The 22,438-nt window shown below is 44.8% G+C and overlaps 1 protein-coding gene across 1 annotated transcript in view; it reads right to left on the minus strand.

Annotated features, from left to right (window-relative positions):
* Positions 1-10,828: 10,828 nt before the first annotated feature.
* The window catches only part of GALNT10 (polypeptide N-acetylgalactosaminyltransferase 10), a 125,007-nt gene continuing 113,397 nt past the window's right edge, over positions 10,829-22,438 (minus strand). Inside the window, exons 9-12 of the mRNA XM_034778555.1 lie at positions 21,768-21,989; positions 20,544-20,660; positions 18,497-18,646; positions 10,829-16,730 (exon numbers count right to left, since the gene is read on the minus strand). Of these exons, the coding sequence (XP_034634446.1) occupies positions 16,563-16,730; positions 18,497-18,646; positions 20,544-20,660; positions 21,768-21,989 (657 nt within the window). The 3' untranslated portion in view covers positions 10,829-16,562. The remainder of the gene's footprint in view (positions 16,731-18,496; positions 18,647-20,543; positions 20,661-21,767; positions 21,990-22,438) is intronic.

A 22,438-nucleotide genomic window follows, 5' to 3' on the forward strand; every position in this document is an offset into this window, starting at 1 on the left:
GGGGGGGGCACAATTACACCAGAGCCCCGAGCTCAGACCCCCACCGTGCACAACGGGGATGGGGGGGGCAGAGCAAACGATGTACCAGCCCCCCCTTCTCTCGGGGGCCTGTATAACGCTGTAGCGCCCGCTGACTGGGCTGAGGGTGACGCTAAACGCCTCGATGTCCCCAGCCCCACAGCACGGGACAGCATCGAGCAGGACCCCAGGTAGCTACATGCCCTGGTGTAGGGCAGCCTCGATCCTGACCTGTCTGACTGGGGACATCCCTCTCACCCCACCCTGAACCTGCCCCACTGGGTCAGACAGGTGAGAAGAAGCCAGAGCTTTCAACTCCCCCTTACTTCTGGAAGGAACGAGGCTCAGCGGGAGTAATAGATTCAGGTATGTTTAGGGGAAATGAGAATATTGGTTGTAATCTGCATCCCCATACTTGCCTTCATACCCTCCCACAAACGTGGACTGGAAGCTGCCTGACACGTTGATCTCCCTGCTGAGTTAGTGGCAGCTTTCTCCAGGCATGGCTTCCACAAACGGTCCAACCCCCCAATAGCAAATTACAAGGATTACGCACGACTTCCAGGGCATGCACCATTACACATGGTCCTTATGCAGTTTGTTTATAGCTGCTGCTGGAGAGGAGGGAATGAAAGCCCAGGAGCCAGCCTCTTTAAATAATTCAAAATCTTAATTAACTAAGTACATTAGATCATCATAAGAATGGCCCTACTGGGTCAGATCAAAGGTCCATTTGGCCAGTACCCTGTTTTCGGACTGGCCAATGCCAGGTGCTTCAGAAGGAATGATCAAGTGATCTATCCCCCTGTTCCCCCATTCCTAGTTTCTAGGAAACAGAGGCTAGGAACACTTCAGAGCATGGTTTTGCATGCAAGTAACAAGCTAAACTACCTCAGATTGTTTTTCTCCCAGACTCCTCATCTCTTCCTAATCTGGTTTGAATCTTCCCTTTCCTCCATACTGCTCTTTTATTCAAGAGCCAGCCTACCTTTGCAGAATAAATTTTTCACTCATCTAACACATACAGACCAGGATTTTCTCCAAAGCCCTGTGCAATGCTCTCGTTACGTTGAATCTGAGTTAAAACAGAAGCATTACAGGAGGAGGCTAGTTGTATCCTTACTTGTCATTTTTATTTCTCTTAATGGTGTGAACATTGCTCTTGGATCCATTCTGCCTCAATGGAGATAGTAGCTTAGATTTTTCCTCACTTCCCTCCTTTGAGTTTAGACTCATGCTGCACCACCACACTCTGATTCCCAGGACTCCCAAAACTGAAATAACATAAACCAGGTAGAAAACATCATCTTCAGTGTAGATAATAGGATTAACAGAATTAAAGGTATAACCACCGACAGACTTAATTTTACCAAGAACATCTGGATATATACTGGGGCGTTGTCCAGACCAGTGCATGCCCTTCCCACTAGGAGAACTAGAAATTTCAGGTTAAGAAATCTACTTTTTCCTCATCCACTGGTCTGGATGGTACTCACGGGAAATAGCAAACAGTAAGGGCTGGTTCCTAGGTCAGTCTCACTCTGGGAGAAATGAAAATGAAAAAGTTATTTATTTACTTTTCATAGCGTTAATTTGACTTGCATGTTTAGGTTAGATAACGGATAGGCGCGACATCAGTCTTGCATGCTGTGAAGGAAAGCAAACTCAGGGGCACACATACTCTAGAGTTTTTAAACTTCCAGTCAGTTGACTGCCAATTAACTCAAGATAGCTGACATGTTTGTAAAAACTACTCTGGACTCACTCCCCAAATTTTTGTTCCTGGCTACAAAGGTGGCGGTTTACTCTAGGGATCAGCCTAGGTAATAATTTATAGGGAAGACAGGCTCCTAGTGGCTGCATTGGAAAACTCACTGTACATCTCTGCTCAAGCTCAGAGGAGTCCTTTGCAGATACCAATACTAAAGAGGCTTTTCTTGTTTAATTAAGCATCACAGTTGGTGCAGTTATTGGACTATGGAAGAGATGTTTTCTGAAGTACTTTTGCTCCCAAGCAATTTTGCTCACGCTTTATTTTTAAAGTAATCTTTTTAGCACCAAAATCGCCCTAGGTTAGGGACAGATACTAAGCTAAAAGAGGATTTCTGTGAACTGATGCAAGTTTGTACGTGCAAAAAACTCCCCCTTATTTCTTTCTTCAGACAGAAAGATTCTAAAGCAGGCATCAGCTCTCTTAGAATCTTGAAATCATGGATTAAAGAATGAATATGCTTTAATCCAAGTTGTCGGAGTTGCACACAAAAATGTTCCAAGTAAACTCAATCTGCTCAAGGCTCCTGTATTGGTTTATCAGATCTGACTGTTTCATGGTATTCTTCTAGACATAGGAAAAGGCATAACATATTAGAGTTTCTGGGTACCCAAGGGGAAGATGGGGGTCTTAAAATACAGGCTCAGGCCAACTTTCCATTCCCAGCCTTGAAGATATTACAGATACCCCCCTTAGAGAGTAACTGATACCAACAGGTCAGAGCCCATTTCTCATATTCCTCTTTAATAGCTGTGCAAATGCCTCCCCTACCCACCCCTGCTCCCCTCCATTGCTGGCAGACAGCCACCAAGCAATTCCTACCAGTCTCTCCTGGAAGATACAAGAACTATCAGACCATTGACTTTTCCCAGGGTTCTGAGGCACTTTGCCACCACTAGCCCTTAGCATGAAACAGCGGTGTGTGCAATGGGTCAGCTACCTGAACCCACAAGCACTGCCTTTCAGGCCTCTGCAGGACTCATTCTCTCTGTACGGGCTAGCAATGGGCACACACCAACCCACAAGTTTTCTGGGCAGCCCTCTGGGGTGCCCAGCCCGTTCCATTGACCTCTCACAGAATTCTCAGATCTGCTATTCCCAAAGGAACAGTACTCACCAGCTTGCAAGATTCAACTCAGGATCACCACTCTACTCAACACACAGTATTGAGATTTAGATATAGTGGAAAGAAGAATACGTTTTATCAAGGAACAGAGATTCAAGTGAAAGAGTAAGAATATTGGAAACAAATAGTTACATATAAAACAAAATCATAATATGTTTTCTAAAGCCTAAACTTAACTAACAAGGCATTCCCCACCCCATACAAGATAGCTTACCTCAGATCTTTTTTCCTGTGTTTTTTCAACCAGTTTGGCTGAGATCCCTTCTCATACAATCAAGTCCCCTGGAGGCTTGTCTTCCCAAATGGAAGGAACAACGGGGGGAGGGGGAGTTCATCTGCACCCTAGGTATAGTTTCCAAGTTTCATTGTAAAAAGTGACAGAGTCCTGTGGCACCTTATAGACTAACAGACATATTGGAGCATAAGCTTTTGTGGGTCTGACGAAGTGGGTATTCACCCATGAAAGCTTATGCTCCAATACGTCTGTTAGTCTAGAAGGTGCCACAGGACCCTCTGTTGCTTTTTACAGATCCAGACTAACACGGCTACCCCTCTGATACATAAGTTTCATTGTCTTACTCTTAAACGAGCTAACCCCTGCTGGTTTTATTTTCCCTGCCATCTCCGCAATCTATTGATCACCATTTTGCTCAGACTGTGAATGGGCGTCTGTTGTGAAGCATACAGTACTTCATTTTCAGATGTCCAGCCAGAGTGAGAGAAGCATCTCTTCCCCCCTGCCTGCCAGGGGTTTGTGGGTCACCTTTTGGTGCCCTGTCTTAACTCAGACCCAGAGAAAATAATTTTTTAGTATATCTACATGTAACTCTACACATTTTCCTGTACATACATCTCACAAGGATTATGATGACCAGTGTGACACAGGCTTTCACTAGAAACCTTACATAACATTCTTTGGCAGACTAGTAGGTAGATGCCAAACCAGAGCGTCTCTCTAACCTTTATACACTCCTGTGCCCTCTGCCAGTTGGCATCAAGACAAGGCATGGGTCAATGACTTCATATCCTTTGGAGACCAAAGCTGGTGCAGAACGATGCAGCTCATATACTGAGTGGGGCAACTTGCTGGAATTACATGACACCAGAGCTCTGAGATGTCCATTGGCTGCATGTTGATCTCTGGGTAGGGTTTAAAGGGTTTGTCAAAGTTAGTAACACCCATATGGCCTGGTACCTGTGTAGTACCTGAAAGACCACTTGTCCCCTGCAACAAATGCCCCTGATCCTCATTATTAAAGAGAGGGGTCTGGGCAGGTGGTTCTCCTGTGTATGGCCTAGAGGCAAGGGCTTTTCTGGTATTTTTTCTTTTCTATTACTAGCTGGCTGAGGAAAGCTTATTCTATTACATGGTTGCTGGCTGGCAGAGAATACTCCTGTTCTTGCTGCCAAAACAGAGAGCAGACCATATGGGACAGATGATGAAGGAGCAAGCAGTGGACAGAGGGAATGTCATCACAAGAGCCTGGATTGTTTCCTTGTCTCCCTCTGCTGGCCAGAGGATATAGAACCTGCTGTGTGCACTGGCATAGGAGGCTGGTGGAGAAAGAGGTTCAGTCAGTGCTAGGCACATGTTACTTTTCCTTTTGCCTTCGTGAAACAATAGGAAATGTTTGTTTCACGTGCTGACCCTGAGCACTTGCTGCGGAAAGAAGTGTTCTGGCTGTCTCTGTCTTTGATAAATTAAATGTTAAGTACCTGCAAATGCAATGCTCTGTTGATTGAAAATCTATCTGGAAAAAGCACGGTGGCCTTGTACAATTACAGTATGCGCCAGCATATTTATCTTCATGAGCTGTGTCACTCTGCGAGGCTAAAACTAGCTGGCTGTAAAATACCTGGCTTAATGGAGATATCCATCCTTTATTGGGTTCACAGCACTAGCCTGATCTAACAGCTCCTTGTGCAAACAGCAATGAGGTGAGAAATGATGTTTCATAAACCTATCAGAATGGAGGCAGCTTAGTGCCTTTGGAGATGTAATTATTGTCTTCTCATCCAAGCCTCCCTATCTGCACGGAGCTCTGACTGGGACACTTTCATTTAGATGCTGACTAGTGGCCAAAAAGATATGCCTGCCACACAGCTGCCTTCCTTGAGAACTCATTGTTTTAATGCACTCACTCAAAATCCTTGGGACACCCACTCTGCTTTTCTGAGGTGCTTTCCTGTCTGAAGGCATGTCTACACGGCAGGCACGGGGCTGAGGCTACGGCGCTAAAAATAGCCGTGTAGTCTTTGGGGCAAGGGCTCTGAAGCCTAATGAGGGGGCTGGGCTTCAGAGCCTGAGCGTCTACACAGCTGTTTTCAGTGCTGTAGCGTGATCCTGAGTGAACAGACCCAGGCTCTGAGACTTGCTGCGGCGGGTTTCTGCTTGCTGTGTAGACGTACTCAGGGTTTGCTAGGCAGGGCCTCACATCCTGCTCACTGTCATCAGGGGAAGAGCCCCTTTGACCTCAGTCCTGTCCCAAGATCTTTCCAGTTTCCACTTCCAGGAGACAAATTCAGGGCTTGTGCTGGGAGAAACAGGCTTTGAAGAACGGGATAACAAAAAGGGGGTATTTCATTCTCACCAGCCCCACTCACCCCACCCCCAGTTGCAGCAGTCCCTACTCTCCAGGCCTGGGCTCAGTTCTAGCACATTGTTAAACTTATTGAAAACTCAACAGCGTTGCGGAGAACCTGTCTGCTGCCACCTTGTGCCTGCACTTCCATTCCTTTCTGGAGGACGGTAAGATACTTCAGTTTCCATACTGGATCTCTTCTGGACTCTCTCTAGAACCTCTCTCCATCTGTGATGATCTATTACTGTGGGAAATCACCACCCCACATTGCTTTTATTGCCCAAAGAGGAAACGAAAACAGGCCCCATGGCCACAAAGCATTTGTTATAACAAGCAAATAAATCTCGTGTGGATCTGTTCTGGAACCCAAGTGTCACTCAGGGTCAGGTTGGGAATTATTTGCCGTTGTTAAAATGGTTCCAACTGCACATAAAAGGTACTGAAGGACAACGCAACTCTTGTCCCACTAATTTTGCGTCGGACTCCAAACCCGCTCCCATAACTCTGCTACCTTTGACAAGGTCTGTCGCTGTAAGTTGGATCAGCTGGTCTGACGGGTTTTAGGCAGCACGTAATGCATTGTAGTGCACACAGCCCCCGAGTACACTAACATGGGAAAGTTAGACTGCTGGGCATAGTACCCCGGAGTATTAAACTAACCCCACTTCACTGAGTTGTTAATTATTTCTTACTGAAGGCTTCGTGCACAAGGCCATTGAAAGGAGCGGTGTAGTGTCAAGCGTCGTAGGAAGAAGCCTGGAGCATGAGGAGCAGTTGCAAGAAGTGCTTCGGATTGAACCCTGGTCTGGGGGTTCAATTCCCAAAGGGGACGGTTTCCCCCCCAAGCATCTAGATATTATGGCAATAGATGCCCTAGGTAGGGATATAGAACGGAAGACAAACTTGAAACTGAAATGCACTGTCAAACTTGACGTTCCAGCAGTTCTCAAACTGTGGGTCATGACCACGTTTTAATGGGGTCTCTAAGGCTGGTGGTAGACTTGCTAGGGCCCAGGGCCAAAGCCCAAGCCCCACTGCCTGGGGTGGCGGGGCTCAGGTTACAGGCCCCCCCACCCAGGGCTGAAGCCCTGGGGCGTTGGCATTGGCCCATTGCCTGTGGTGGCAGGGCTCAGGCTTCGGTCCCCCCTTCTGGGATCACAAAGTAATTTTTGTCATCAGAATTGGGTCGCGGTGCAACGAAGTTTGGGAACCGCTCATTGAAAACCCCTCTGTGGATCACTGTTCTTTGCTGAGTTGAGAGTCTCTCGTATTTTGGATTTTCACTACATTATTCCCTTTAGAAAACAAAGATTTACTCTCTCTCAATAAGTGGATTTGTGGCCTCTATCAAAAAAAACAGCCTTTAAACAAACACTTTTGTTTTGCTAACTTTTTCTGTCTGCCACATTGTTATAATTATTTGTATTACCATAGTGCCTAGCACCCCAGCAATACCTATATTAAGCCTATTGATTTGGCAGAGAAGGAAAAATCACCATGCAAGTCACGTCTGGGGAATTCCTGCTTTGCACTTCATTTTGTAGCTGGAAGTTGGACGCAGCAGTTTAGAACTCCAGGTTTATTTACATGACCACTGGGGAGGGCAGAGTCCCTGCTTCCCAATAGGACTCAGCACTTGCTTCTAGTCCGACAAGGTCCCAAGACCTGACTTTAAATCCACAACCTTTTATGTTTAGAAAAGTTACTGTACGTCACTTGTCGAGGTTTTTATGGGTCTCAGAGTCCTGGACACACAGGGCTTGTGGTAACGGGGACATCTGGCTTTACAGGCAGAGGGTTCTGATCAAGGCCCAACATCATTTTTGCAGAACAGGTTTTCAGCAGCATATGTGGGATATACTTAAAAGCACACAGACGCGTGCTATTGCTGCAGCTATGATCAGCAGAAGGGCTAGAACGAGACTTTCCTCACTGTGAAAGAGGCACTGGGAGGCAGAGCTTTCTCCTCAAGGGACCCAAACTTTGCTCTCCCAGGTGTGAGATAGCCCGAGTCTGCTGGTCTCCGGGCTATGCTCCAGTGCTCTTTTTTTGGGGTGGGGTGAGTGAGAGGCAAAGGGTCTTTGCTTGCAGTGCATTTTCTGACAAGGGTGGGTTTTCTTTAACTGATTTGCTTTTCTGTTGTTTATGTTTAGTGTATTGTCCTGGGAGCCCAGGTTAGGCGTCAGTTTGGGACAGGCGTCCTATCCATTGATTGTGAGGCCAACAGTGCGTAATGCAGGTCCCAAATGAGTGTCAAAATATATGCACCACAAACAACTGACTTTAACAATGAAGAAATACACCGGTGTAGTAGAATCCATCATTTACCTTGTATTCTGGCTGTATGCCATTGTTTTAACAGGGAGGTACAGGAAAGGGAGCGAAGTCTTTGGCCAAGTGCTGCCTTTCGGGAAAAAGTCTCTCATTTGACCCAAAAGGGTCCCATTGGTAGGCTCCAGAGGATCTTGTTCAGTTTTGAAAGCAAATTCCTCCATTGGTATTTTCGCAAATTGTTGACACTGGTTTGGGAAAAATATCTAACAGGAAAAACCCAAGTCATGGAAAAAATTCAGTCTAGAAATCCTCATCTGAAAAGTGCCAGGCCTAAAGTCAGTTTGAGCCATAAGTATGAAGTGGGAGATTTCTACAGAATATTAGTCCATTTCCTAAATCCAACAGCATTAGTCATACCTTGGTCAGAATTGCCAGTTCGTAGGCCCACTCCACACAGTCCAACACCTTTTCAACACATGAACCAGGCTTCTTGGTGGAGAAAGCTTGCATAGGAGAATACACTAGGTAGATGATTGAGGTGGCTGATAGAGCATCTAATGAGCAGGAAGCGGTTTGGCCTTCTCAAATCAGGGAACTCAGCTTGTTGCTGGATTTTTAGCCATGGTTTTTCTATCCATATTAAGTGTTGGTGACCAGTACAACTGATAGGCTCTTTGGTCTTTTTCAGATTGAGGTTAACGTTGGCTCCCTACATCTATGTAGATAAGGAACTGGAGTAAAAATCCAGAACTGCTGTGTTCAGTCAATATCCCAGCTAACTTTTCATGAAACTTGTCGGAGTAATGCATCCCTTTGATTGTATTGCTGGACAGATCCCTAGTTTTGCTCCCTACGTTGGAAATTGTGCATCTGGAATTTTATCAGCTATGGATCTGTCCCCGTGGCCTACGTTCTGCACAAGGTACTGAAGTAATTTGCAGTCATCTAAGAGTGTGTGTGTGTGTGTGTCAGTGGTGGCCTTTTAGTCTTCTATGGCAAGGATAGCTCAGACAGGGTTTAATTTGTAATGGAAGAGATATCTGGGCTCAAGCAATTTTTTTTACATTCATAACTGATGCAGCAAGTCCGGAGGTGTTATGGCTATGAACTGCCAAGCCTAAGCAGAGCTCAGGGTTCTGATCTCCTTACCAACAGTCAAAGAAGCCAGGGAAGATACTGCCCATGCCATGTGTTTTAAAAGTGAACATTGGGCATAAGATTCCCCTGACTCATTTGTATCAAGGACTAGTTCACCACCCTCCTCCACCTGCATGAGTGAGAAAAGGTGGATATATCAGAGCAAGACAGGTGCTTTGTACTCTTAGCCTCCTGCTAACCCTGAGAAAGCTTTTCTTTTCCAGACCAAGTCTGTGGAGTAATCTTGAAAGGGTAAAATTCCTGGCCATTTAATGCAGTTTAGCTAGTTTGTTCAGGTAGATTCTTTGCTTGCCCTGAGAGTAGAGCATATATGTTTGGTTTAGGTCTGGCTCCCTCAAAGCAGTTCTGATGAATGGCGAGCATGCTCGATTGATACATTTTGACCTGCTTCCAATGGGGAGGAGGTTGGGGCTTGGGTAGGGTCATTGCTTAAAGCCTTTTATTATGTCAATGCCTTTGACAGACATGTCCTATATGTAGATTATTCCATGCACCAGCCTGAGGGCCAGCGTGCATATATCCGGAAACCACTTCAGCATAGAAAGGGGGCTGTTTACTTATCCAGGTACTATCTCTTGCATGTTGTCTGCTCTCCCTTTGAAAAACTTACTCCCTCTTTCTGGGAGTATTTGCATCTGAGGAGAGTGAGGGAGATACCTGTATTATATGTTCCTCAGTTTACTTGCTTGATTTTATTCTGTCTGCCTGCATAGAGTTAAATAAGAAGGGGCTGTTAGTAAGAGCAAGCAGGAAACAAAATGATGTCTAGAGATAATTTATCTCCAGAGAAAATACCAAGCGTCCTTAAGAGAAAAATGAGTGGGCTATTAATTGAGAAATGCCCCCCTGCCTGGTTCCAGGCAGGGCATATTTTCCAGGGCGGGGGCCTAAAATCAAAAGGACAGTAAGTAGTTAAAAGCCCTTGTCTAGAGAGGAAGGGAGGGGGAGTGAGTCGGCAGCAGCCGCTCATAGGGAGCTGATGCAGGAGAGAGACAGGCAACGACTGCAGGAGGACAGTGTATCTCTCAGCCCACAGGTAGCAGTATCTGGGTTAAGCAGAAGCTTCCTGAACTAGCAAGGAAAGCGTGAAGTTTATGTCAGACCAGATGTGCAGGCGTTTGTTTTAACCCTTTCCTTTGATGGCTACGTACCTTTGGGTGAACAAACATCACTTTTCTTTTTAGAACTCTTTTGTATCACTTTAACCAGCTGCTGGCCACATGTGCCGGAGGGAAGTTTCTCACTGGTGCCAAATATAGTTAGGTCTGTTACGTTAACATGGCTGGGAAACCAGAGGTCCAGTGTGAGAGTGGTTGAACCATGGGGTTCCACCTTGAAGGAAGGAAGCTAAGTCTGTCATCTGAGGGGTGCACTGGAAAGGCGGTTGCAAAAGAGTCGAAAGCACAGTTCACCCTCTAACCATGACAACGTCCCATTCAGTTTCCTTTGTGGGACTCTGCAGCATTCAGCCTTCAAAACCCATTTTTAAAGTACTCCAAAATTAGCACCCCTCGATTACCAGGAAAGTTTGCCAACTTAAGAGACCCGTAGCACTTGTCAATGGAGAGTGAGCCTATAGCTTGGCAGTGGGTCCATGCGTGTGGGGCAGACTGAACTCCAATGTTCCTCGGCAGGAGGGCAGCTTAAAGTGACTATCCCAGAGGAGCAGGACAAGAGTGCACAGTGAAGGGAGCATGTGGGGTGATGGGAAACTCGCTATGCTCCAGGTAAGTCCCAAACCAGGATAATTATTTTGTTCTCATGGGGGGTGGGGGGAGGAGGAAAGCAAAAAAAGGAGAGTAATTTCTGCATACACAGATCTTCAGAAAAACATTAAAAATTTATTTTAAATATTATAAAAGGAAGTCCATTCAACTTTTAAAAACACTATGCATTATCTCTGATTGACTCCAATTTATGAAAGCTACTACATTAAAGTGCTAAACATCCTTTACTGTCCCCAGATATTAGGAGTGTGGTCCTAATGTGCCCAGAAATAAATGTACACTGGTTTACGAGGCACTATTCCATCCAGTTTTAAAGTAAATAATTTAAAATGCACGCAGTACAAGGAGTGAACCAACTCAGACCTTATCATGGATACTTTGGGGCTCCCATCCTAAAAACGCTAAAGCTATTTGTTACTGTTATTTTAAGGGCGAATGTTTTAGTCTGTTGAATTGATTAGTTTCCATGTCATTTTTGTAAGCCAAGTTCACATTTGCCTGCTTGCTAATTGGGATCAGAGCTTCCTTCCTAATGCTGAATGAGCAGTTTTAAGACCTGCATGGCTCCCAATGAAAAACCACACATCTGTTGGAATCACTGAAGCCTTCCGGGTAATGCAGGAGCATCAGGAAAGCTCAGAACACCAAGCGAATAAAGAGCCTACTCAACTAGCAAAGGCAGAGTCACAGGAAAAACTAGACAAAGGTCTTTTATTATGATTTTCATAAACCTGTCATTGTCTAGTTTTATACATGGATCTCACGACAAAGGAACAAGTGCAGTGTGAGTTCAGTTAGTGTGGGTGACATCTAGATAAGGCAATCTGACTGGTTAATCAGTAAAATGAAATGAATTTACAACTGAAAAACAAGTACTCCATGCTGGTGGGAATCTTCATCTCTCAACTTTCCAATACCTGACTCACTACCCTATTTCCCTAAGGAAATGTTATATTTGATTCAAAGCTTTGTCTGTGAAGAACTGTAATATGTATTACAATATTAAGTTGTTCTTACATAATGCTTTTTATCTGTAGATCTCAAAGCACTTTACCAAAGGTATACATTACCCACATTTTACAGACGAGGAAAACGTAGCACAGAGGGGAAGCCAAAAGTCAAACAGCAGGTCAGCAGAAGAACTGGGGATAGAACCCAGGTCTCCGACCCCCAGTCCAGTGCCTTACCCACTAGCCCACACTGCCTCCCCTGTAAAAAAAGTTTATTTTTAAAAATACACTGGATATCACAGAAATTAGCCTCAAGCTATTCATTGTTGGTTAACAGTGCTTTGCCAACTCGCTTTCCACAATATTCATCTGTTTAAAATAAAACAAAATACAAAACATTAAGAACACTTGATGCTAAACAATCCTTTTGTAGTGGAAATGACAACCGGTTCGCTGGTTTTTATATGTCAGGTAATGACTGGCTTGGGCACTTAATGCCCCATTTGCTGTGGGCTGTTAACTCTGAAATGTGACTTGTGTATTTCATTACTTATCTGCTTATGAGAATGTAGCAGCCAGGTAGAATGAAAGTGCGGCATGACACGCATATCTGAATCTCATATACTAGAAAGCCAATCCTACAGCCATTGACTGTTCTAGATCTGTTAGCCTTGACAGTTTTATTTCATACCATGTATTACTGGCTGGCTGCAGCAGACTGTCCACACACTGCAACCACAAACATTTCAACATCCTGCGCATATCTCAAAAGACAGACATAAATGAAAACTGCTCTCCTTTCACCCAGTGATGCATTCTGACTTTTCACATGGTTCTTATGTGATCTTCCTCGCTCCTAAAAGGACGTGCAATTACCATAACAATACGGTGGTAGCTGCAGGAGCACCGAGCTCCACTGTGTTAGTACCAAGAACCAGTTACTTGTGAAACCTCAGTGCTCATTTAAGTTCCAATATTAATTTTTTAACGCTACAGACATCCAGCTAGGCAAACGGGAAAACTTGCTGACCTGGCATTACATAGGTATAAATTACCACAGAACCTAAGAACAGCGGCTAAGGAATTGTTTTCTTGCTACTTCTGGATTACAGATTTGCTCCCCACTGATCCATGGTGTTGAGTTTATGGAAGTTACCACATTATCCTTTCACTTAGATTCTGATATGCTGTTGGAACTATTTATGAAAAGCTCTGTATCTGAATACATTGAGTAGGAATTGTGAACTCCTGGATGCTGTTCCCTTGATTAAACGGATATTATATGTGCCATTATCAGGGATTAAACATACAGCAACAGGCCCAGGAAATCCTCTGGTCTAACATCAATTGAACTGCTACTCTATGTCCCAAGCGTAACCCCAATAGGGACCCACTCGAAGACGACTGAGGCTTCCATCTCCAGATTTCATGCTGAGTGTGAAGAAAAGCACAGCCATTAATAGATACTCTTAATAAGAAACCCCAGAGCCCCTGCATCTACCTTCTGTCGTCCTAAAATTTGTACTTAAAAATCAGACATTTAAAAACAAAACCACACACCAGAATGGTAATTGCACACTGCATCAAACTCTCTTGTACATCCTGCTCCCCGGCCCACTTCACTCTTGTCCAGCAAGGCACTAGGAAATGGTTCAAGTTTAGGCATTTGCTGTACATTTGCATTTAAAAAGGCACATCTTTATTTTAACGATGCTGTATTCTCCTTTTATTAAACCTCACACAACATTCCACTGGGGGGGAGAGGGGGAGAGATTTGTTGCCAAAGCCTACAGGAAAACTCCCTGCACTCACATGCAGGGCTCAAACCCAGGTAGTTTGCTCACAGAGGTCAGACATTAACACCACGATGAAATAGGCAGAGATTGAAGTGCATTTTGGGTATTGAAATGTACGTGAACACACCACACAGCATCCCACTGTACTTCAGAATTCTTATATGCAGTCTTGCCACAAACTAGAGAATTTATGAAGCCAAGGGCAGAGATTTTTTTTAAATTACAGTTTTGAAAACTATCTGGATGTGAAAAGCATGCGTTTTCCAATAGGTAATCGATGGCGTTTGAGACCTGATCTTGACTTGCATGCAAATGTGAGGATTTGTTTATGGATTCATGCTTTGGTGATTTTTGCTTATAAGTAACTAAACATAATTGGACTAATTAGCCTGATTGCTCAGCAAAAGCTCAATTAAAGATGAAGATTGAGAAATATAATTTCTATTTCTCAATCAGTAGGTGGCCGACTATGGCAATACTTCCCATTAGTCAGCAAAGCCTCTGGGGCATTGAAATGTATAATTAATGTAAGTAAAATAATAGCTCAAGGAACACCACTGAGACAATCAGACATAGGCACACTGAATTCATGGGACATTCATGTTTTGAAATCCATAACTTTGTGAAATGAACCAGATTGACAGCACTGCAACTGACCTGGAGAGACCACCCTTAAAAGAGATTAAAACATTCCTGGCCCATTCAATTCTTGGCCTCTGTGCTGAGCCGGGCAGCAGAGGTGCCAGTTGTGATAGTGGTCCTGTGACTAATATCAGTCAAGTAGGAACTGCATTAAGATCACCTAGTCTTTTGGTGCATGCTGCCAAACAACTGCCCTTGGGCCAAAGTCAAATCACTGACCTAGATATCAAAGGCTCCCTATCCCACGACCAGTAATCTCAGAAGCTTGTGTCCAACATGCTGAGCAGCTAAAAGTGTCCAAAATTTTGCTCACAAGGTGAGTCCAAGTACAGAGAAAGCCATGTATTTTAAACAGAAGCTGATCCCCTAATGAAGTGGAAAACTAAACTGCAGGCATTAACGTTACAGCACTGCTAGCTGCAGTGGAATGATCAACAGATCATGTACTGACCTTGTGCTCCAATTATAATCAACTCGTGCTCTTCATGTACAGCGTCTTGTTCCACAGGTATTAAAACATTCATAAAGACATCTAGACGGGCCATTTAGTGATCCACAATCAGTACAACCAGACTAATGAGAGCATTAATAACTTAAGGAAAACATCTGACAGCTACTTGCCAAGTACTGGAAACTGGTGCTTCCCCCTGTGGTATTAAAAAGTGCTTCTAATGAGAGACACGTTGCAGATATTTAGAACATATCAAATTGTATTTTAATCAAAGAATGTTAAGCCAGTGTGGCATTGGTCGTGTTTGTACAGCATCTCTCGCTGGGGTGTGCTGGCATCACAGAAAAAATATGGACTATCCCAAAGGGCAGTCAAGTCTCTGTCCTCCCACCCCTCCAAAGGAAGCAATGCTTGACTTCAAAGGACTGTGAATCATTTGCAACAATGCTGCACTGAGCAACATCACAGAAGTCAAGTCTGGGTTTACTACTTTTGAGATTCTGCATGCCAGGCAGCATGCCCACTCTGATTTACCTAGCAAAGCTGCATCAATTCTGCACCATCATTAAGAGATCACCAAATCACCTGATAACCTCTGCAGCTCCTGAACTGGTGCAGCAGGGAGCAGGCAACAGCAGACGGGCTGACTACTGTCTTGTGGTGAGCAAGAGGCCTGGAACACAAAGCAGCTGCCATATGGGCCTCTTGAACCTGACGAGAGCAAAGCTCTCTTGTGAAACTTAGGAGCTACACAGCAGGGAAGATGCCTGAAATGCGCAGCTTCATGCCGCTGCAGGAGCAGAGATCCATTACTGTGCTGCTTAGGAGCCCCAGAGAGCAGCCTGCAAACGTCTCCCTGCTCTTCCCAAGACAGTGCTTTGGTCGTTTCCGCCCCTCATGCTGCTGCATGTCTCACGATCCCAGAGCTGGGATAGGTGGACAAGTCAAGCAGCTGGGTGATGATAGGCAAATGGTAAGTTTGGTTGATTTATGCAGCATCTTAGCAGAAGGATAACTATGCAGTCATTTGTCAGAGCATAATGGCCTTGTGCATGGGTCCTGCACTCACTGGGGTTACCTCAGACAGATGGACTGCTGGCCACAGAAGACCACAGACCAAATTAAACCCTGGGTAGCAGTCTCAAATCCATCAACTTCAGTGGAATTGCAGCTGCGCGTGCTAAGGGTGTATTTGGCCTCAGGTCTCTAGAGGAAAACTGGAGATTTTATGGCAAGGATCCTTGGAATGTTTCTCTCCTAAAGCCACCCCATACTATAAGTGACTGTGCATTCTGATATTAGCCATCGAAGAACCTGTGGTGAGAGTCACCACAATTATTTTAGCTGCAGGCTGTCACCTTACTGTAAAACCTTTTTTCTATTCCTTCATATTGAAGAGACCCAACAATGGGTAGCAGAGAACAAGGTGCACGGACCTGAAATTGTGTTTTTTCTACCAGTGACTTGTACTCACTGGAACGTTAGTCTCAGCTGCCCTTAGTTCACTCAAACTGTTTTCTGTTAACAGATCTATTCCTTTGGAAGGCATTACGAGGCGAAGCTGCTTTTAGCATATTTTGGTTTGGTGCACAGAAGAGACGTACACTTTTCATTCTTCTATTGCATTTTAAGTTTTGATGCACTAGAAGTCAGTGTATTTGTCAGGTACTGTTATGTTGACTTTGCACTGTAATTTTGAGTGCAGGTTTTGCTTGGATGGATTCTGGGAGGTAAAGTGACTATTTGGGAACGCTTTAGCATCTGGGAAAGTACCACACGTGATCTAAATGCAGGACGAACCAGGTTCATAATCCTTTAAAAATAGAGTTTCTGATCCCATCTTGACAGGCAAGTGACTTGGGTAAAGCCTCATGGAATTCCATCATCCCCAAAAGAGAAAGATGCAGCATCTTCAAAATAAAGACTGGCCCGCTAGTCACACCCTCTCCTGAGATTCTCCCTTTTACCTTATTTAAAAAAAAAAAAAATTAAATTTTTTTTGTAACCCTCCCCGGTAAAAACTATAACTGTAAAATATATATATAAATATATATATATTTGCAGTCTTTAAAGATCAAGATTTCTGTTAAATTTTTCCAAGACGGTTGAGTTTGTGTGTTCAAATATCCACTGCTGTGTTGGAGAAGAGGGATTGCAGATATTCATAAAGATCTTGCGGTCACTCTCGCTGCAGTCCATACAGCTGCTGCTTACTGGGTGGTAAAGGGTCTTGTCCTGAGGAAGAGAAATTCAAAATCAATTTGCTTGACTGGGGAACATTCTGGGGGTCTACGGGGAAGTAAAGGTAAAGTCCCACTGAGGAAACAAGGCTGAGCCTATTTTACCCAGTTGCTGCCCTATAGCATCTCGATACAAACCTTTCAACGGAAGGGCGTGCGTGTCGTTTGGTCTTGCGCTACTAGATACATTACCCACTGCATACTTTTTTCACCCTGGACTCCTACTCCTGACCTACTGTTGGTTGCAGACAACTCATGGAATCATGAGCTAGAAATGGAAAGGATTTATGTATCTAATCTAACATCTAATGAACTGTAAGCTCTTCAGGACAGAAAGTTTCTTACATGTGTGTGGTGCTCTAACCAGTTATTTATGGTATTGCACATATTAAGAAACAGTCCACTCCCCTTCCAATGTAGGATTGTTCCTCCCATTTTATAGTGCTTTGTGCAGGCTGCTTTTAAATTTCTCAATGAGTGGGGTTCCAGCATTCCCTGGGGAGACCATGACCTCTCCCACCTCCCACCTCTACAGCAAACGCTAATGTTCCTTTTGCTGTCTGCCTCTCTCAGTGCTTTCTGGATGAGCAGTAGAATGCATCACTTCTGCAACAATGAGTGCTGGAACCGGTTCAGAAATCAACATTTCCAGGGGAGCCCTGCCTGCATACTTGAAATGCTAGCATGGCATGTGTCTGGCTGGGTTTGTCCACATTTCCTCTCCTTGCCACTGGCAGCCAGTTCAACCCTTGCAACATCTGCCGGGCAAAGCAAAAGCAAACTAAAGCTAGATTCTTCAGCTTGCAGGCTCACGTTCTGCTGTTGACCCTCCAGTCACACTGGGCATTACAGATGGGGAGTTTGTGGGAGATGAGCATTCTAAATAAAAACCTCTTCACCTGTTGCTTGTAGAGAATTAATAAGTCACATCCGCTTATGGCAGGACCATCCGCATTATTAAAACACCAACCTGACACGCTCTAGTACAATTTTGTGCGTGGCAGGTATGGCATTACTGCACAGCCAGAGGGCTGTGGGTGCAAGCTGCAGCTGGTTTAACAGAGGGTCTCCTCGCTTGCTCTCTCTTGTTGGCATGACACTTAATGCTGTTCCTTCCCATTTCAAAATGAAGAGGCAGGGAGCCAGCGCCATCTAATAAGGGCATGTTCAGGGGACACTAGGAGCCTGGCACATCTGTGAGCAAGCGGGACAGGCTTGATGGCAGCCTGACTGAAACCAATCTGCAATCAGGCAAGAACAGAAGTTGGTCTCACACTGCCTCTCGTATATCCAAGTACTGGGCTCGTGTACAAGCCCACATGGAACCAGATGCAAAGCTGGTGCAAACAGATGCAGTTTCATGGAAGTCACTGGAGTGATGCTGCTTATGCCATCAATGAAACGTGGTTCTTGTGCCAACACTAACAAGACTGACACAAAGCGCAACCTTGGGCAGGCTCTGCAGAACAAACATGAGAAGCAGGCTGCTTTTGCCGTCTCCTGTAGCTAGTGGTTTTTATACCCTCTTCTTACTCATGAGCTGTTCAAGTCGTCCTTTTCCATTCAGGTAGGTGAAAGAAAGATACGTCTACCCCATCTTGCCCATGCTGCTTTTATTAATGCTAAATGACAATGGATTCCTATACATTCTCTTGTCACAGCTACATGAATCACAAGAGAACACCACATGAGTCATGTTATTACAAGGAATCTCAGGTGTTCATGGAATGACGTGACACATCATTAAGTAAAGGCACTCACTTTCCTGTATCTCCACAGCTGATTCCCCTTCATTCCGTGACAGTCATAGAAGGTCACAGGGCTGCTGTGGGAAATGGCATCGAAACAGAACTTCTTGGTGTGCTGAGGGTCCCCAGGACGGATATCTTCCCGCCAGCTAAAAGTGAATACCTGCCAGGACAAACATGACCCTCTTAGAATGGGATGAATGAGCGCGTATGAAGAGAAGCCATCCAGATTGAAGAGCTGAAATTCTTCTGTTTCCCCACAGGGTGTAGCACTGCTCAGCTGGACAGCACTTCTCTGGGGATGGCAAGTCAAGAACTCTTTTAGAAACAAGCCACTTCCACTGACTGGTGGCTCCTCAGTTTGGAATGTGGATCTCTCAGTGGGAGTATTACGCTTATAACTAACTCACTGATTAGAACACTTGACAGTGCAGAGGGTAGAATCAGCAAAGAGCTACAAGACTCCCTTGTTAATAATGGTTCTATGATCTGCCCTGGTAGCCTTCACAGAGCCTCAGGGAATCTAAGATTCAAGCCCTGTGCTCCTCAGGCCACATGGGATTCCCTAGGGGCAGCATGAGCCACCCAGTGGGAGGGTACAGAGGCATCAAGACAGAGCTTGATAAGTTTATGGAAGAGATGGTATGATAAAACTGCCTACAGTGGCACGTAGCCAATCTGCGACTGCTAGCAGCAAATATCTCCAATGGCCAGTGATGGGACACTAGATGGGTGTGACGGGATCCCCCAGGGTGCAGCCTGGGACTGTGGGAGCCCCACACCCAGCTAGATTGCATGAATGCTCCCAGAGCCACTCATGAATCACCCAGAGAAAGGCACCAAAACCAACCTCCCCAGCTCCCAGCACTGTACCCCAGGAATATACCGTTGGGCAGTGCAAATTTATTAATTGGTTCCCCAGTTCAACGATGGAAAGTGGACATGCACCAGCCTTTGCAAACCTGAGCAGATTAACCACACTCTGCATACAAACTCACTGGTAAAGATAAACAATTAATCAAATGTATTGACTATAAAAGGTAGATTTTAAGTGATAGGCAAAAAGTCAGTTAGTTACCAAAAGAAATAAAATATAAGCACGCAGTCTAAACTTTCAACCCCATTAGACTGGGCAGCACTAGATTAAGCAGTTTTTCTCACCCCGCTGTATTCTGCAGTCCTTAATATACAGGTTTTTAAACCTGGGCCGATCTCCTGTGTTGGAGTCTTGTCTTTTTGGACTGAATCGCACAGTAAATTGGTTTAATTTCCAGTTTTCCTGCATCAAAATTGATATGCAACAGACCTTTATCTGCTAATACCAAATCCAGTTCACTGAGGAGTTAGGTATTGCTCCGTAATAGATGCATTGTATTCTTGATCTTTCCGCTACTCAGCTGCTACATTTTAAGACTAATATTCCCCCCACCCCCGTTACAATGAAGCTGTCATTTCTCGCCCCTAATGCATCAGGAGGGTGGATCGATAGCCCAGCCAGGTTAATCCCTCTCCCCAGCAATGGTTAGGATGTTAATCATGCATTTGCTTCCTGTCAGAGGAACGACAGTAAGTGGTTATGGAACGTGCTTGCAGGTTCATCAATATGTACGGTGTTCCTCTATCACTTCTTTCAGCAGATGCTTTGAAGTTAATATTCACTTTGTTACATATCACAGTTGCCTTGTTACCGGTTTCTTTTATTGTTTTGGTATATTCTTTCCCTTTGTTATTCTCTTCTGTTCACTCCAACCCTTCAAAGACTAAAAAGTAAAAGCTCCACAAGGAGCCTTCCCGGCTCCAGTTCCTTTCCCTCCTGCTATTTGCTTTTACACTAACAACTGCAGTCTACCAGGAACAGCATCAGTACATTTGGTACTTAGGTCACAGACCACATTTCACTCCCCTGGCACAGCACTGTGCCTCGTTACCCAGAGTGGTGAAGCCATTGTGATATTTTTAGGTCCTAATTTAGATCATGGCAAAGGTTTTTATTTTTAATGTTGCTTGTCCTCATCATGATCCTTCTAAAAACAAATGTGTTATGAGGAAGACTCGATTACCTGTATGTTGTTCCAAGCCGCCTCTCCTCTGCCTTTCACACAGGTTTCCAGCCTGAGTGAGGAGCCCAGAGTTCCGTGTTTCGTATCTGCACATAGACCAGTTCCTACATTACGGATCTGCAATATTAAATTATTAATTAGTTATGTTACACTTTTGCCCAAGTGACAGCCAAGAGGCAGAACGATTTAAGAAGTTACCTCAAACGGTAGCTATTAGTACAAAGGTGCAATGTCTTACATTAGACAATGAGTTCACATTGTTACAGCTGAAAAGAGGCACACAAAGTTTGTAAGTCAAAATAGGGATGACCGTATATAGCACAGTAATCTGCTGTAAGTGCCTTGCATTTAACTTAAAAGAAAACACACTAGAGGACGGCAGAGCCTGTTACAGGGGGTCCCCGGTATACGTTGGCGGTTACATTCCTGAAAAGGGCAACTGATACTGGGGAATTTCCCCCCCCAAAAGAAATAATGGCCCGCCCTGCCTCCACCTCCGCCCCTTCCCTCCCAGCGCCTCCTGAACGCCAGGGAAGCACCCAAAGAAAAGCCACGCAAAAGGTCAAGCAACGGATATGCGAATTGGGACCAATGTGAATCGGACCACGTTCCCCTATGGATGGGCGACGGATACGCAAAATGACAGATAAGGGGGAGACATATACTGGGGACCTCCTGTTTTTAATAATAATTAGGGGAACAAGCCTTAACACGTATGGGCTTCTTATCCCTAGGCTAGACACTTTACAATGAGGAGTACCACCACCCTTATTTTTACAGATGGGAAAGAGGAGGTGCAGAGAAGCTAACTGACTGGGCCGAGGTCTCACAGGACATCTGGGTTTTATTTCTATTTTGATTCTTACTTCCCCAATCCCATGTCCTATCTACTGGATTATGCTGCTTCCCCTAAAACATGGTGCACTAATTGAAATCTTACAGAACAAGCCAGGATACAATTTCTTTTGATGATCACGTGCTAATAGAATCTGTCAGCCAAGGGGTCTGCTCTGTTCCTGAGCAAGCCAGGACAATGAAGCACACAGGAATTCTGATCTCTGACGCACTCAGCACAGGATCTTTCTGAATAAAGATGTAATGTTTGTTCATAGGAATGGAGCGACTAGGTATCAGGGCTCATGATTAGCTCTATTATTACAATCCAAAATAGCCTGGTAGATCTTTCTGGCTTGTCAACCCTAGCAGTTCCTTAAATGAACTCACCTCTCCCCAGGCAGCTGCCGGGGGCTCCACGGGGGGGTAGAATTTTGGCAAATCCCAAGCTACCTCGCTCATGAACCATTTGAAGCTCTTGCAGTGGAGATTGTTGCGAAGTTCCTTCTGAGCAGTCACATCCCCCGCGGAAAGATGTCGGTACTCAGGTCTACGCTGGTAAATGTACTCTGCGTATTCATCCATCCACACTTCAGCCACACGCTTCAAGTTCTACACAGGTAGCAGGCATGTGTGGAAGGAATGAGGGGGGAAAACATGTACATGAAAAACTGTGTCCATTCAAAGTCTCTGCATTAGAATTCAGAGCAGGTCTCATGTTTTTGCTCAGAAATGATTTCCATTAACACAGGCGCTCTCTCGGGCTGCTAGGAGCAAGATAATTTTTAGTGTTATTCTCTACTTCCAGGGGAGTTATAGGGAAAGGTCTGTTTGGTTGATGTCAAAAGAGAATCCTTGGTGGTTGGCTATTACACGTGGTTCCTTGTGGCTGTGGAAATAGCACGTAGCCAGAACTTGTTTTAAATACAAGTCGGAGCAGAGATAGCGATTGTAAATACCACTGGACACTTTGAGGTCTGAGATGACAACTTCCCACTCCTACTTCTCTGATCCACCCTGCCACATCCTTTGTGAATGAGATCTGCAGCACCCAGTTTTGG

The sequence above is a fragment of the Trachemys scripta genome, chromosome 8 (assembly GCF_013100865.1).
Source record: "Trachemys scripta elegans isolate TJP31775 chromosome 8, CAS_Tse_1.0, whole genome shotgun sequence".
Lineage (NCBI taxonomy): Eukaryota > Metazoa > Chordata > Testudines > Emydidae > Trachemys > Trachemys scripta.